This window comes from Heterocephalus glaber, unplaced genomic scaffold (assembly GCF_053883595.1).
Source record: "Heterocephalus glaber isolate CG9 unplaced genomic scaffold, H.glaber_assembly_v1.0 deba00001457, whole genome shotgun sequence".
NCBI lineage: Eukaryota > Metazoa > Chordata > Mammalia > Rodentia > Bathyergidae > Heterocephalus > Heterocephalus glaber.
This window is the reverse complement of record NW_028258305.1, coordinates 14,367,177-14,382,647: the sequence shown is the minus strand read 5'-3', so window position 1 is coordinate 14,382,647 and position 15,471 is coordinate 14,367,177. Positions and strand designations below refer to the sequence as shown.

Sequence of the window (15,471 nt, the reverse complement as noted above, 5' to 3'; positions counted from 1 at the left end):
AAAGCAGCTCTCTCCCTTGCAGTTGCAGTCATTTTCCTGGCATTTGTACTAGTTTGTACAGACCTGCATCACAGAAACATGAAAAAAATTTGCCAGCAAGTGCAGGGTTCAAGCTGGGTAGTAAGCACCCCATTTTCTTTATTGTTAACCAAGTTAAGCAACTTCAGGTCTTGCAGGTTTTTTGTCTGAGCATCTGTGGCTCATTAAACCTTAGTTATACTTTCCTATTAGTTAAGAGTGGGATGGAGTAATTATATAATATTACAAGTCTAAAAATTTTCATTCCTACATTTTATTTTTGGTGAGTTTTAGTGAAATGGTAATCAGAAAACATTTATTCAAAGTGAATTATATGATTATATATATTTTCTTAGCTTTGTGCATATCAACCAGTTTGAGTTTCTTAAAGATAGGTTTTAGATTTTTCCATAGTGCCCAGAATGGGGCCTTGTATAGAATACACGCTTCGATTTTTTTTTTCCCTCATACTAGATTAGAAAATGCAGATCATTTTCCTTTGTCATTGGTTTGTTGTGTAGCTTAGACAGGTGTGTGGATCTATCTTGTAATATGGTTTATTCATTTGAAAGGTACTAAAACCCCTCGTTCATCTTGCCTCCTTCACATAATTAGCAATAATAAGCAAACTCTTTTTGGCATATATAGAAACCCAAGGAAGAAATTGACTTTTCTATATTTCTTCTTTAAAAATTATTTTTCTTATTATTTCAATAGACATAGGAAGAATCGTGAGGCAGCCAGTGAACTTCTAATGAGATTAAAGGATAACAGAGATCTTCAGAAATTCCTGCAAGATTGTCAAGAGGTATGTTGTCCTTCAGACTTTTCCTTCTTGGTTTTCAACACTAGCCAGCCAATGTTTGGCTGTAGAAGCCCTTTGAGTTATAAAATTAATGAGGTGAAGAAAAAAGAAAAAAAACCAGAAAAATTAAATTAATGAGCTGAGAAATTTATATCTCCCTTTGGTCTGCAAATGACAAGATAAGGCACTTTGTCAGTTTTCCAACTTATAAACTGCCACTTAGAAGAATCTAGATTATGGTAATCTAGAATATTGTAGGACTGAGCAGTCCATTACAACAGCCATTACCCACAGGTAGCTATTTCATTATAAATTAATTAAAATTAAGAACATAGCTCCTCCATCACATTAGCTATATTTTAAGTCAGTTGCCAAATACAACTAACGGCTACCATATTGGACAACACAGACATGGAACCTCTCCATCATTGCAGTGATGGAGATGTGTTGGGCAGTGATGTTCAGAAATACTCTGCACCCTAAAAAGCATTTAGCACTGTTTTAACTCTTTAAAGTGAGGTTGATTTAAATGATACAGTATGGAAGGAAAGAACTAACAGAAACAACAAAACTGGCTACCAAGTAAGAAGCAGATATTTTAAAACCATACACTACAAACTAGATTTCACTCATTTATAACCTTAAAATATCTACTTTCCAAACTCCCTAAATATATGTCTGATATGCCAAGAACAATAATTCTGATTTCAAACACTAGTTTTAACATATGGCATTAATATGATGATTCTCATACTACTTCCTTCTCCCTGAAACATACATAAACAAACTTTGAAAACTGAAGTTGGCCAGAAAATTGTAGTATCTCTACAAGCTAGTTGGAGAAAAGAATCTAGCTGACAACATATATTTGAGTTCATGAGCACATCATATTTCTCTGTCTCCCAAAGCACAATGCTAATATTCAGTCTTCTCTGGTTTATTAAATACCCTTGGCAGCAAAAATGGGGTAAGGAACATCCACGAGAAGTTCAGTGCCCTTGAGAGTGAGGGATGTGGGGGCAGGATCAGGTCTTGTGCTAAGAATACACTCACATCATTATACCTTGCATGCAAATGTGTGGCTGTTAAATATGGCTCTAATGGTAGCGGCTAGATTTTCTGTGACAGAAGCCATCCTTCATGCCCGTAATCAACTGTAAATCTTGCAATATGCTCTAGCAGCTAAAGGTTAAAAAAGTCGCTAAACTATGTTGCTTAGGGTCTGTCAGCTTTACGTGACACAGTGACAAATCTAGGTCTCTGGGGGATTTGCCTGGCACCAGACAAATAGGCTCAAGACACGACTGCCTTGTGAACATGAATAACTCATTTAAATAGAATGCTCACTGACAGAAGCACCCATGACCCAAGACAGAAGCTATGAAACGTGCATGTTATGCTGCAGTAGGTGCCAGTTGCCTCTTCATGCTGAAAAGAATTAAAGGGATTAGGTGTTTGCAGGCTAGGCAGATGGATTTTAACCCTAGGCCCTGATCCTTTGGACAGGGTATAGATGGGATCTTGTGTTTCTGCTTTTAAAGAGCAAGTAAGTAAAGTGAAATTTTTTCATAGTAAAACCTGAGCTAAATTTGAGAACAGAATGCCAAGAAATGGGCAGATGAGTGATCAAGGGGAACCCTTGAGAGAAATCTGCTTATATTTGAAATTTCCAGTCCCCTGTTTTCCACTCTCAAACTACAGATTTATTTATAGAAGCATGCAGGAAAAGTTAGTAGATAAAGTAATTGTCCTTTCCATGGAATCACAGGAAATGGTCAACCTTAATAGGTCTTTTGATCTTGGTTTCCACTTTCTGTATATTAGCATCCTTGGTTACGACTTCACTCTGCATACTCCTTGGCTGATCTCCAGTGACAGTTAGGCCTGCCCAGGGACTCACTTCTGCATGATTTTTGCTCAGAATAGGCAGGAAAGCTTGGGTTGGGCTTCTTTATGTCTGGAAGATGTTTTGCAAGTCTGACTGCTCTGCTGAGTCCAGGGCTTTATGCTACTTCCCTTGTTCTGCCTGTCTCTCCATGAGTCGCTTTAAAAGTTAGTACAGCCGTAGCGTCTACTGACAATGTCAGGTGTTTCACATCAGCATATGCAATCTGCCTAGGACAGAATTTAGGTCAAGTTTGGGGACTCTAAAACCCTGGGTACAGAAATACAAGCAAAGTGGCAATATGTATTATGCTTTGATACACTTCCCATCATTCAACCTCATCAAAACACACCCCTTTCAAGCCAGAATCTTGGAGAATGGAGTTTGTTGAGATTTATTCTACATGTAAAAATCTACCAATTGTGTAGATAGTGCTTGACCTAGTGCCCCACGGTCAAATTTAATAACCATTCCTGATTGTTGGTGTGGTTTGAGGTCCAGAGAATACAAATTTTGGCCTTTTTTCCATACTCTCTTTCTCCTGAGAGCCTTGGATTATGAAATCTGCTCTTGTTGGGCCCGGTCTTCAACACTGCGTGGGAGGCAACTGTTAAGACTAGCAGTAGTAATGGGCAGGGTCCCATCTGCTCCAAATAAACACAGGGGAATACAGATAGCATCTTACTTTCTATAGTGTTAATTTAATAGACTGTATTGGAAAACAGATGAAAAATATAAAAAATATTGCTTTTTTGATTTTTTGGTTTTTAAAAATTGTATTGGTACATTTTAGGTACACAGTGTACTGATGTTCATCTTTGGAAATTTGCATCTTTACATAATCTCTCTTTCTTCTTATTTTTTCCCCATTCCCCTGCCCTCCCTTCAACCCCTCTATCCCTCCCTATTTACAAAGATTTTATTTCCATTTTTTCATTTTCTTATATTAATTCTATTCCTTTCTTTCCTTTCGCCTACTCCTCCCACTTCCCCTTCCCCTTTGCCCCTTTTCTTCCTATTTCACATTATCTGTTACACCTTTTAGTCCTTATTTACACTGTCAGTTTCTCACACTAGAGAAACTGTTCGGTATTTACACGTGTGTCCTATTTATTTCACTTAAGAGTATCACCTCAATGTGTATCCATTTAGCTATAAATGTCTCTAATTTCTCATTTTTTATGGCTGAGTAGTACTCCATTTTATTAAAAAAAACACATTTTCTTTAGCCAGTCTCCAGTTGATGGGCAATGGGGCTGCTTCCAAGTTTTAGCCATTACAAATTGTGCTGCTATGAACATGTGTGCACATATATCACTGTGGTATGATTCTTGTAAATCTTTGGGGAAGATCCCCAGCAGTGGAATAGCAGGGTCAAATGGGACTTCCACTCCTAGTTCTTCGAGGTGTCTCCATACTGATTTCCACAGTGGTTGCACCAGTCTACACTCCCACCAGCAGTGGAGCAGGGTTTCTCTTTCCCCACAGCCCCACCAGCATTTGTTATTGGTTGATTTCATGATAGCAGCCATTCTTTGTGGGGTGAGGTGGAATCTCAATGTTGTTTTCATTTGCATCTCTGGAATTGACCAGTGATGTTGAACATTTTTTCATGTTTATTTGCTATTTCTCCTTCTTTGTGTGAGATATGTCTGCCCATTTCAGATGCCCATTTTTTGATTGGGTCTTTAAATTTGGGAGGTCTGATTTTTTAAAATTTCTTTATAGATTCTAGATAATAGACCTTTGTCTGAGAAAGAGCAGGTGAAAATTTTTTCCCACATTGTGGGTTTTCTCTTCACACTGCTGGTGGTTTCCCTTGCTGTGCAGAAGCTTTTTAATAAGAAGAGATCCCACTTGTTGATTGTTTGTGCTAGTTCATGGGCAGCTGAGGTTTTGTTCATAAAATCTTTTCCTACAACAGTGTCTTCAAGAGTTCTACCTAATCTCTATTCCAGCCGGTTCAGCATTTCCGTTTTAATATTTAGATCTTTAATCCATTTTTATTTTAGTTTAGTGCATGGTGAGAGATATAGGTCTACTTTTAATCTTTAGCAAGTTAAAACCCGATTTTTACATCACCATTTATTAAAGAGGCTATCTTTCCTCCAGTGAGGATGTTTGGCTCCTTTGTCAAAGTTGAGGTGGCTGAGTGTGTCTGCAGTTGTTTCTGCATCTTGTAATCTGTTCCACTGGTCCTCAGGTCTGTTTCTTTGCCAGTACCATGCTGTTTTTATCACAGTAGCTTTGTAGTATAGTTTCAAGTTGAGGGTTGTAATACCCCCTGACATGTTTCTGTTGCCTAGAATTGCTTTTGCTATTCTGGGTCTCTTCTTGTTCCAAATGAATTTTTGAATTGTTTTGTCAAGGTCCTGCTGCTGGAATTTCAGCTGGGATTGCATTGAATCTATATAGCAGTTTTGGAAGTATGGCCATTTTCACTACATTGATCCTTCCTGCTCAGGAGCAAGGGGTGTCTTTGCATTTTGTGATATTGTGTTCAATCTCTCTTTTCAGAGTGCTATAGTTTTCAGAGAAGAAGTCTTTGATTTCTTTCATTAGGTTGATTCTTAGGTATTTCAGTTTTTTGAATGCTACTGTGAAATGAATTGTTTGCCTTATTTCTCTCTCAGTGAGTCTGTTGTTTGTGTAAAAGAAAGCTATTGATTTTTGTGTGTTGACCTTGTGTCCAGCTACTTCACTGAATTTGGTTATTAAGTCTAGAAGACTTTTGGTGGAGTTCTTGGGGTCTTCTATATAAAGTATCATGTCATCTGCAAATAATGACAATTTGACTTCTTCATTTCCTATCTTTATTCCTTTTATTTCTATGTCTTGTCTAATTGCTGTGTCTAATATTTCCAAGACTGTATTGAACAGGAATGGTGATAGTGGACATCCTTGTCTTGCTGCTGATTTTAGTTTGAAGGATTTCAGTTTTTGACCTTTTAGTATGATATTGGCTTTTGGTTTTTTCATAGATGGCTTTTATCAATTGAGGTAGAGACCGTCTATTCCAATTTTTTGTGGGGTTTTTATCATAAATGCGTGTTGGATTTTGTCAGAGGCTTTTTCTGCATCTGTTGAGATGATCATATGGTTTTTGTCCTTGGCTCTATTGATGTAGTGTATTACATTGACTGATTTGCATATGTTGAACCATCCCTGCATCCCTGGGATGAATCCCACTTAGTCAGGGTGTATGATCTTCTTGATGATCTTCTGCATTCTATTTGCCAGTATCTTATTAAGGATTTTTGGATCTATGTTCATTAGTGAGACTGGCCTATAGTTCTCTTTTTTGGTTGAGTTTTTCTCTACTTTGGGGATCAAGGTGATGCTTGCTTCCAGGAATGAATTTGGGAGTATTGCTTCCCTTTCAATTTCATTGAAGAGTTTAAGCAGTAGCGGCAGTAGTTCCCCTCTAAATGTCTTGTAGAATTCGGCAGTGAAGTCATCAGGACCCTGGCTTTTCTTAGTTGGTAAGTTTTTAATTACATTTTCAATTTCATTGGTTGATATTGGGTTGTTTAGAATTTTTAGGTCTTCTTTGTTCAACTTTGGTAATTCATACATGTCTAAGAATCTGTCCATTTTTTCTGTGTTTACCATCTTATTGGCATATAGGTTCTCCAAGTAGGTATTCATGATCCTCTGGATTTCTGCTTGGGTCTATTGTAATTTCATCCTTTTCATTCCTAATTGCATGGATTTGGGCCTTTTCTTTCCTTTTTCTGATATGATTGGCTAAGGGCTTGTCAATTTTGTTTATTCTACAACTCTTGGCTTCATTGGTTCTTTGTATCGTTCTCTTAGTCTCCATTGCATTGATTTCTGCTATAATCTTTATAATTTCCTCCCTTGTATGAGCTTTTGGGTTTGTCCTGCTCTCCTTTTTCTAGAAGCTTGAGGTTCAGCATCAGGTTGTTTAATTGGGCGTGCTCTGTTTTCCTAATATGGTGCTCTTTGTCATGAAAGAATCTTATTTCTCCATCAATTTTGAAAGATAGTTTTACAGGGTACATCAATCTGGTTTGGAGGCTGTTTTCCTTTAGGGCTTGAAATATGTCACTCCAAGGTCTTCTTGCCTTGAGTGTTTGCATTGAGAAGTCTGCTGTGATTCTGATGGGCTTTCCTTTGTATGCAATTTCTTTTCTCTAACTGCTTGTAGAATTTTGTTCTTCTTTTGGGTTTCTGGAATCTTAACTATTGTATGCCTAGGTGTAGGGTTTTTTTTTTTGATCAAGGCTAGTTGAAGTCCTATATGCCTCACTTATCTGTATGTCAAGTTCTTTTCCCCTGCTTGGGAAGTTTTCTGCCATCACTTCTGTGATCAGTATTTTTCGTGTTGTCTGCACTCTCTCCTGTTTTTTCACTGACTCCAATCAGTCTTGTTATTCTTTGCATCATCTAGAAGCTGCTGGATTGATTTCTCATGGTCCCTTGCTATTTTAAAGCAATTTTTCTTTTCCTGGTCACTAATTGCAATCTTATCTTCTATATCTGAAATTCTGTCCTCATATTGGCTCATTCTGCTGCGTAAACTTTTAATGGAGTTTTGAATCTCCTGGAAATCTGTTTGTGTCTGTTTTATGGATTGCATTTGTTTCCTATGTTCGGATTCCATCACGTTCCTCAGCTCCTCTATTTTTTATCTGTGTCCTTTCTAGATTTATTAATCATGTCTTGCACTATGGAGACCCAATCTCTGCTGTTATCTGGGAAATTATTTCTGATTTCCTTTTTTCAGATCCTCTTTTGTTGCCAGTTAAGTGAGTCCAGGTGGTTGAGTATCAGATTGTTCCATGTCATTTTCCTTTGGGGCTGCTTTAGGTGATCTGGAAGTCTGGTTTTGAGACTTTTTTAACTTGTCTTCTCATTTCATTGGGGGTTGCTGCTGTTGCCTGTGTGGCTCACCTCCTTGGCGCTGGGTGCGGTGGTATAGTAGCCCAGAAAGTTCACCTCCTCTGGGCTGGAGGTGAACTCTGCTCTCCACTGTCCAATGAAATCCCAGAGTATGTCGATTGGTAGATGAGATGAGCTTTGTAACATTTTGTAGCTCTTATCAGGCCCAGATTCTGATGATACAGCTGATGAGAATTGCAGGACCAGAAGAAGTGTTTGAGGCAGGAGTTTGTAGCAGTTTCAGTCCATAGTTGACTGGCTCTAAGACAGGGTGGTATGGCAGAGGGACATTGCAGAGCAGGCAGGCAGGCAGAAGGCAGCAAGCAGCAAGACACAAATGACCTTTTTTTTTTGTATTGGGAATCTAACTTGGGACCTTGAGCTTGCGAGGCAGGCAGCAGATCCACTGAGCTAAATCCCTGGCCCTGCCTTTTTTTGCTGTTGTAGTCTCTCAGTAATGCACCTCCTAGTTTCTGAAACTGATTTTTTTGTGCAGGAGAGAAGGCTATCTAGTTGTGTCTGTACAGGGATGTGAGTTCAGTGCTTTGCCCTTGTCTTAATTCAGTGATTAAAGCATTTTTCTTTTCCTCATCTGCACAGTGTTCTTTTCTATAGAGAATGAGTATATTATTAAATGCCCTTTGTAAACACCCACAAATAATAACTGTAGCTCTGGTTCCAAAATTTTTGAAGGGCTTGATGATCTTGCAAGTTCCATAGATCCACTGCATTGTGCTGTGTTGCATGATGCTTTATCTGTAGGATGATGTGTTCAGCAAAGAGCAGATTTGTTCATAAGCCTCTGGATTTTATGTAGTGCTTTTTTTTTTAAATCCCTCTTGGATAGGTGATTATGAATAGTGAGAATGCGTGAATGTCCTTGGCACTTTAAATAAATGTCTTCTATGGTGTGAATTTAGGGGCAGATTTTATCATTCAGTTTCCTTTTAACCCTTTTTCTTCTTAGATCTAATGTATGTCCATACTATTTCAGATTTCATCTACAGTGGACCCTTGACGGTTTCTGAGTACTGGTTGTAACTAAGTCAGTACAGCTGAGATGTGGATGTTTACCTGGGTGCACACTATAGACAGCAAGAGGCAGATGAGTCTTGCATTAACCTAGTTAACCCAGTTTGTTCCTATGTCAGGCTGGTCATAACTTGAGGGTCCACTGTAGTTACACAAGTGAAAAATAGGCAATTAATTGTTTTAAAGTAAGAAATAAATTGTTTTTATTAATATGTGACAGGTCAGTGGACTTTGATTACATAGGGCTTGATGAGATTTGCTAGTTTTTCCTTAGTAAAGAGTGACACCAAAGGTCCTGCTACCTTTTATTTTCAGCCCTGCTTCCTACTGTTCATGGTCAATCCCTAGAGAAAGGTAGGATTAGTGCTCGAGTTCACCGACTCTCCAAGCCAGGAGTGCCCCTGTGCCCTACACGCCTCCCTTGACATCATTTCCAGAGAAGAGACCTTTGGTCGTCACAGGAATTTATAGGAAAGCCTTTACCAGCAGCAATCAAGAGTGTGCGTGAGCAGCCTTGGGAGTGTTGTTTCTGTAAGGGCTCCTGTTGGTCTTATGTACCACTTCTAGAAATTGCGAGATGGAACAGTGCCGATGTTGAGGTGCAAACCTGTAACTGGCACAAAAGTGGTCCTCTGTAGTCACCAGCAAAAGGTTCATGGGCCAGGGATTTAGCTCAGTGGTTTCGCCGCCTGTCTTGCAAGCACAAGGACCCAAGTTTGATCCCTGGTACCAAAAAAAAAAAAAAATGTTCATGGTCCCTGTGGAGACCTGCTTCTGACCCAGCCAACTCTGTGTCTTGCCGGGGTGAATACAGACCTCTCCCTGGGGTAATGCCACCAGTGGGTAGGAATCAGGACTCTGGTCTGGCCACTTCTAGACAGATGGGAACAAACAAGAGCTGAGTTAGTGGAAAAGCCAGCAGAAGAGGTGGGTCAGAGCCTGGTATTTGGCTGACTCCCACCCCAGGCTTCTTAGGAGAGCCCCCCTCAGTCTGTCAGTGCCTTGGCAGGATTTGTGCAGCCTTCAAGAGTTGAGTTCTACGAATACGTATTGGGTCTCAGAATCAAGTCCTGTGAAGTGATCTTGGACTGAATTGAAGACTCTGGAGAACTAGAGGCATAGAAAAAATGGTGAAGATTAAAAACAGAAAGGGCGTCTTTGTTGCTTTAGTCCTACAGGCGAGTAAGTTATTTATGCTCTTTGGCATCCCCATATGTGTACCCATAAAGTGGAGTGTTGGGTGGATAAATGAGTAGATTTGTTTTTGTTTTGTTTCATTTTTTATTTGAAAGGACTAAAAGAGTAGACAGCCAAATGAAGTATAAAAGTCAATCATGATTAAGTTGGTATAGCTAAGTCAGGTATTTGGAAGAGAATAAAGGTTGTGACTTGAACTGTTTAGAACAGAATTTTAAACACAGCCCTTTCAGAAAAGTTGGTTTGAGAGTGCCCTACAGTTTGAAAGCTTGTTCTGCACTTTAGTGTCCGGGTTTAATGTTAGATGTACAGTTTAGAACAAAGGTACAAGCTCCTTTATGATGGACATCTGTCATGGATCCGAGTTGTAAATTTAAATACTTGATTATCTCTTGATGTGAAAATGTACAGTGTTCATAGCAAGACATGAGCACAACCCTTTCCAGGCAGGAAAAAGGGCTAATGTCTATGATTATAATCTCTGAAATCTTCCTGATGTTTTTTCCCTAGCTGTCTCTCTGGATCAATGAAAAGATGCTTACGGCCCAGGACATGTCTTATGATGAAGCCAGAAATCTGCACAGTAAATGGTTAAAACATCAAGCATTCATGGCAGAACTTGCATCCAACAAAGAATGGCTTGACAAAATTGAAAAGGTGAGTTAAAATGTTTGATAGTGACCCCCATTTCCACTTCTTGGCTGTGGTCAGAGCTTGGTGGTAGCGGGTACGCGTGAGTTTGTGTGTGTATGTGTGTAAACCTTTTATTTAGAATGCTTTCCATCATGTTTGAGTCTTATCTGAATATTTATCAAAGTTATTCAGCCAGTAGCAATACTTCTTTTACCTACCAGGTCTTGGCTTCAGCCACCAGAAGGGAGAAAATCCAGAAATCCAGCCAAGTGGTGTAAAATACTTGATTTATCTTCAAGTGAATACTAGGCCTTGGTTTCTGTTGTGCATCTCCTCTGCTGCTGAAGGACTGAGCCCCCATGCAGGCTCCACTGCCTCAGTCATAGTGCTTGTTCCCATTTAACCAGCTTTATCAGATAACACTTACACAGAGTTTCAAAACACTATGTTTTAAATTTTCCCTGTTTTCCTTATGTGAGTACTGTATACCAGGCACTATAATAATTATTACATTGTATAATTTCTGCACTGGAAATTCTGTGCCCATAACTGAGATGTTTGTGTTCCCCACCCTCTTTTCTCTCCCTTAAATTTTATATTGTGTAAGGCACTTTTAAAACAATTTTTTTGTAGTACTAGGAATTGAACCCAGAGCTTCAGGCATGATAGGCAACCATTCTACTCCTGACCTACATCCCCACCCCTTTTATTGTTTGAGACTGGGTCTCAGTAAATTGCCCAGGCTGACCTCAAACTTGTGATTCTCCTTCTCAGCCTCCCAGGTAGCTGGGATTACAAGCAAGTCCCACTATGCTCTGCTTGTGTTTAGCTCTTAATGGTTAAAATAAGTGTTGTATGTGTTCTTTTGGCCATGGAGTAGAGGGAATAAATTCTTAGGTCATTAGCATTAAATATTTTATTGTCCTCGTGGACAATTTCTCAACTCCTATGAAACCCATATAGTGTGTGAACGAGGCCACTGTTGATGTTACTGAGCAGTAACTTCGTATGGAAAGACTGTTCATGTGAATTGAATGAATGAGTAAATTACAGAACACACATCTTGGGTTTGTTTTTCACAATGACATTTATTCTCTACAAACTATATTTATTTATTTATAACTGTGTTGGTTTGTGTTTTACAGGAAGGAATGCAACTCATTTCAGAAAAGCCAGAGACGGAAGCCGTGGTGAAAGAGAAACTCACTGGTTTACATAAAATGTGGGAAGTCCTTGAATCCACCACCCAGACCAAGGCCCAGCGGCTCTTTGATGCAAACAAGGCTGAACTTTTCACCCAGAGCTGTGCAGATCTAGATAAATGGCTGCATGGCCTGGAGAGTCAGATTCAATCTGATGACTATGGCAAAGACCTTACCAGTGTCAACATCCTGCTGAAAAAGCAACAGGCAAGTGGGCTGGACAGCCTCGCATGCCCGGTCTTCATCATCCTTAACTTGCCTTTCCATACAAGGAGATTTTAATGCCCAGCAAGGTGCTAGCTCTGACAGCATTGTGGGGTGTTTGCAGAGTCAGCTGGAAAGCTCGTATTAGTAGAAGTGTTGGGTGCCTATGTGTGGCAGTAGTTCTTATTATCTTCTCAGTTGGTGGATATTATCACCATATATTAGTTAAGTAAATATTTCATACAGTTCTGGACTTTATGTGAGTGAAACTAATCATGTTTGCCTTTTTTGCTGTATAATGTCTAGTTAGGTGACATTTAAGATATTTAAGATATTTTATAGATAATAAAAATCTTAAGCTTTTTATATCACAATAGAGAGCTCTAAGAGCAAATGAATTTACCTTGAATTAATGACAAAACAACTGTGTTGAGAAAGCAAGTCCATGGCAGAATATTCCAGGGGCTCCCCTGCCTGGCTTTGCAGCCTGTAGCCAAGTCCGAGGCCCAGCAGTTCCACTTAGAACCAGTCATTACAAGATGGTCTTGATCACATGCTGAAGCTGCCTTCTTCATCCAGAGTGACGCCATTCGTTTTGCTAAATGATTTGGTTACTCTTCAGGTTTTTCTGCATTAAGGATTTTTTTTCACAAGGAATTTTTGGTCATAATCACTTATTTCCTCTTCCAAGAAAAGGGAGTCAGTTTGTTCCCAGATGTGGATCCCTTTGTCTCTAAGCTGACGGTATATTGTCTTCCCAGTATGATAGCTTCTGAGCAGGACACTTCTGCTTTCACTTTTGGCCATTTTCTTCATTTAATTGAAAACCTAGTATACATTCCTCTTCGTTATCCAGTATGACCATAATCTACTTTTCCACTGAAGGAAGGACAGGCAGATATATTATCTTCTTGCCTAAAAGAATGGAACCTCTTGGGCCAGGGATTTATTAGCTCAGTGGTTCTGGCACCTGCCTTGAAAGCTCAAGGTCCCAAGTTCAATCCCTGGTACCAAAAAAAAAAAAGAATGGAACCTCTCAGTAACTCCTTTCTGATGTTCAGATTGGATTCTGGAAAAGCAAAGTCTATTCATCTCCCATAATTAGTTCTTGTCTCCCAGTTGTTTTTTTTTCCTAAAGTTTCTGGAGTAGTATGAATGTTACTTCATGTTTTAAAATCCTAGAAAGGGATGTTTTGAACATTAACTGATGAGCTGGATTACTACCTGATACTTTGTTTAATGTTAGAACCATTCCTTAGCTCTGTGCTGTGTGTAAGTTCATATTCTTCAATATTCCATTTTGCCCAGTGCACAAAACACATATTTCATATTACTGTTTGTGTCTTCTCTGGCTTTGACATGATGGCTGCTCTGTCTTATGTCCTCAGATGCTGGAGAATCAGATGGAAGTACGGAAGAAGGAGATAGAGGAACTCCAGAGCCAAGCCCAGGCACTGAGTCAGGAGGGGAAGAGCACCGACGAAGTGGATAGCAAGCGTCTCACAGTGCAGACCAAGTTCAGGGAGCTCCTAGAGCCCTTGAACGAAAGGAAGCATAATCTGCTGGCCTCCAAAGAGATCCATCAGTTCAACAGGGATGTGGAGGATGAGATTGTGAGTAGACCCAGTCTGCACAAGTGGCTTTTCCACAAGAAACCTTGCCTGTCTCAAGCCCATGTCCTCACTTCTCTGTCATGCTCACCTTGGGCCACATAGGTGAGCTGAGCTCTTGGAGTCCACATTCTGCATGTTTAGGGTTCCTTCACCTCCCCCACTAAATGCAACTCCATTGTCCTCTCTGGTTTTCTAAAGAAACTCCAGGTTTTAATGCCCCTAGAGCAGTGCTTTTAAAAGTAACCACAAGGATTCACAGTGAGTCTGACATTGAGGGTGAAGTTGGAAGACCTAACTCTCACCATGTATCTGAGAAGAAAGGTCCAAGTCAACTTGAAGCCCTTAGAACAGGGATTGGGCACATTTTATCTCTCTGAAACTGGCCCCCTGCCATCCTTCGCTGTTTTTGTTTTTTGTCATATATTAGTTGTTCTATTCTGTCCTGACCACTTATTTACAATTATTTCCAGTTGTGGGTTGGTGAAAGGATGCCTTTGGCAACTTCCACAGACCATGGCCACAATCTTCAGACTGTGCAGCTGTTAATAAAGAAAAATCAGGTAAGTGTTGCTGCTCTGGCTAGCTCAGCCTAATAGATAATTGCTCTGAATCACAAGCAGAGAAAGTGAGAGCCTTGAAGGCTTGCATTTTCATCTTGTCCTAGCATCAGGTCATGGCCATTTAGCAAGGCATTGTGTGTTTTCTGTGCCAAAACAGACCCTCCAGAAAGAAATCCAGGGGCACCAGCCTCGTATCGATGACATCTTTGAGAGGAGCCAAAATATCATCACTGACAGCAGCAGCCTCAATGCTGAGGCCATCCGGCAGAGGCTCGGCGACCTGAAGCAGCTGTGGGGCCTCCTGATCGAGGAGACAGAGAAGCGCCACAGGCGGCTTGAGGAGGCACACAAGGCCCAGCAGTACTACTTTGATGCAGCTGAGGCCGAGGCATGGATGAGCGAACAGGAGCTGTACATGATGTCTGAGGAGAAGGCCAAGGTGAGAGAAAGTCCCTGCCCTCATGAGAGGAAGTAGGAAGGAGTGTGCTGCAAAGGAGCCTCAGACTCAGGCCCCGAGCTTGTTTTTTGCTAGAAGTTCTGTTTTTGTGAGACATTTCACATACTCCCTTTGACCAGTAAGGGGCAATCACAGTGTACAAAAGTGTCTAAATTCTGGCTGCTGTTTCCCCTTGATAGATTTTCCTGCTTTTGTAAAGCTGGGCATGGTGGTGCATGCCTGTAATCGCAGTACTCAGAAGGCTGAGCCCGGAAGATTGCTGTGATTTTGAGGTGAACTGGGCTGAATCACAGTCTGTCATTAAGATTCTTCCTGTCACTTTTTTAAAAAAAACAGTAATTCGCTAGGGTTCTTTATAGGATTACTTGTAACCTTTACAACAAACAGGCTGGGTTTTGTGACCATTTGAAAGAAATGTTCCAGAATGCAGGCAGCTATACACTAGGTAGATTGGAGTTCAGCCAGCCAACGTACACCTGATCTGCCTGAGCTTTACTCTGCTTCTCAAAGAGGCCTTAGTCACTGTGCATCATCACGTGCCCCTTAACAAAGATCTGTTGAGGTCTAGTCCATGTTTATATTCTCAAAATGCTTTTGTGTTCACAGTCACTATCACATTTCTGGTATTTTTCTTTCTGATAGTCTTTCTTCCTGCTCCTCTGTGTAGTTAGTCTGTCACTCTTCAAGGTGCTATCTCAGGCCACAGGGTCTGACAGCCCCTCTCCTTTTAGGATGAGCAGAGTGCTGTCTCCATGTTGAAGAAACACCAGATTTTGGAACAAGCTGTAGAGGACTATGCAGAGACAGTACATCAGCTCTCCAAAACTAGTCGGGCCCTCGTGGCTGACAGCCATCCTGAAAGGTGAGTGCCGCATTTTAAGGATGATACCAGGCTGAAGATTTTTCAGTGAGGATCAACTCAAAAAAGAAACCAGCAGTGTCTAAAATTTAATGGTAAGG

General features: G+C 40.3%; 1 protein-coding gene across 7 annotated transcripts in view; it reads left to right on the top strand.

Annotated features, from left to right (window-relative positions):
* The window catches only part of Sptbn1 (spectrin beta, non-erythrocytic 1), a 197,047-nt gene that overhangs the window by 158,517 nt on the left and 23,059 nt on the right, over window positions 1-15,471 (top strand). For all 7 annotated transcript variants that reach the window (XM_004867283.4, XM_087216384.1, XM_087216382.1 and 4 more), the window contains 7 exons: window positions 736-826; window positions 10,353-10,499; window positions 11,621-11,884; window positions 13,270-13,494; window positions 13,965-14,054; window positions 14,212-14,493; window positions 15,243-15,373. In XM_004867283.4, coding sequence (XP_004867340.1) covers window positions 736-826; window positions 10,353-10,499; window positions 11,621-11,884; window positions 13,270-13,494; window positions 13,965-14,054; window positions 14,212-14,493; window positions 15,243-15,373 — 1,230 coding nt within the window. The remainder of the gene's footprint in view (window positions 1-735; window positions 827-10,352; window positions 10,500-11,620; window positions 11,885-13,269; window positions 13,495-13,964; window positions 14,055-14,211; window positions 14,494-15,242; window positions 15,374-15,471) is intronic.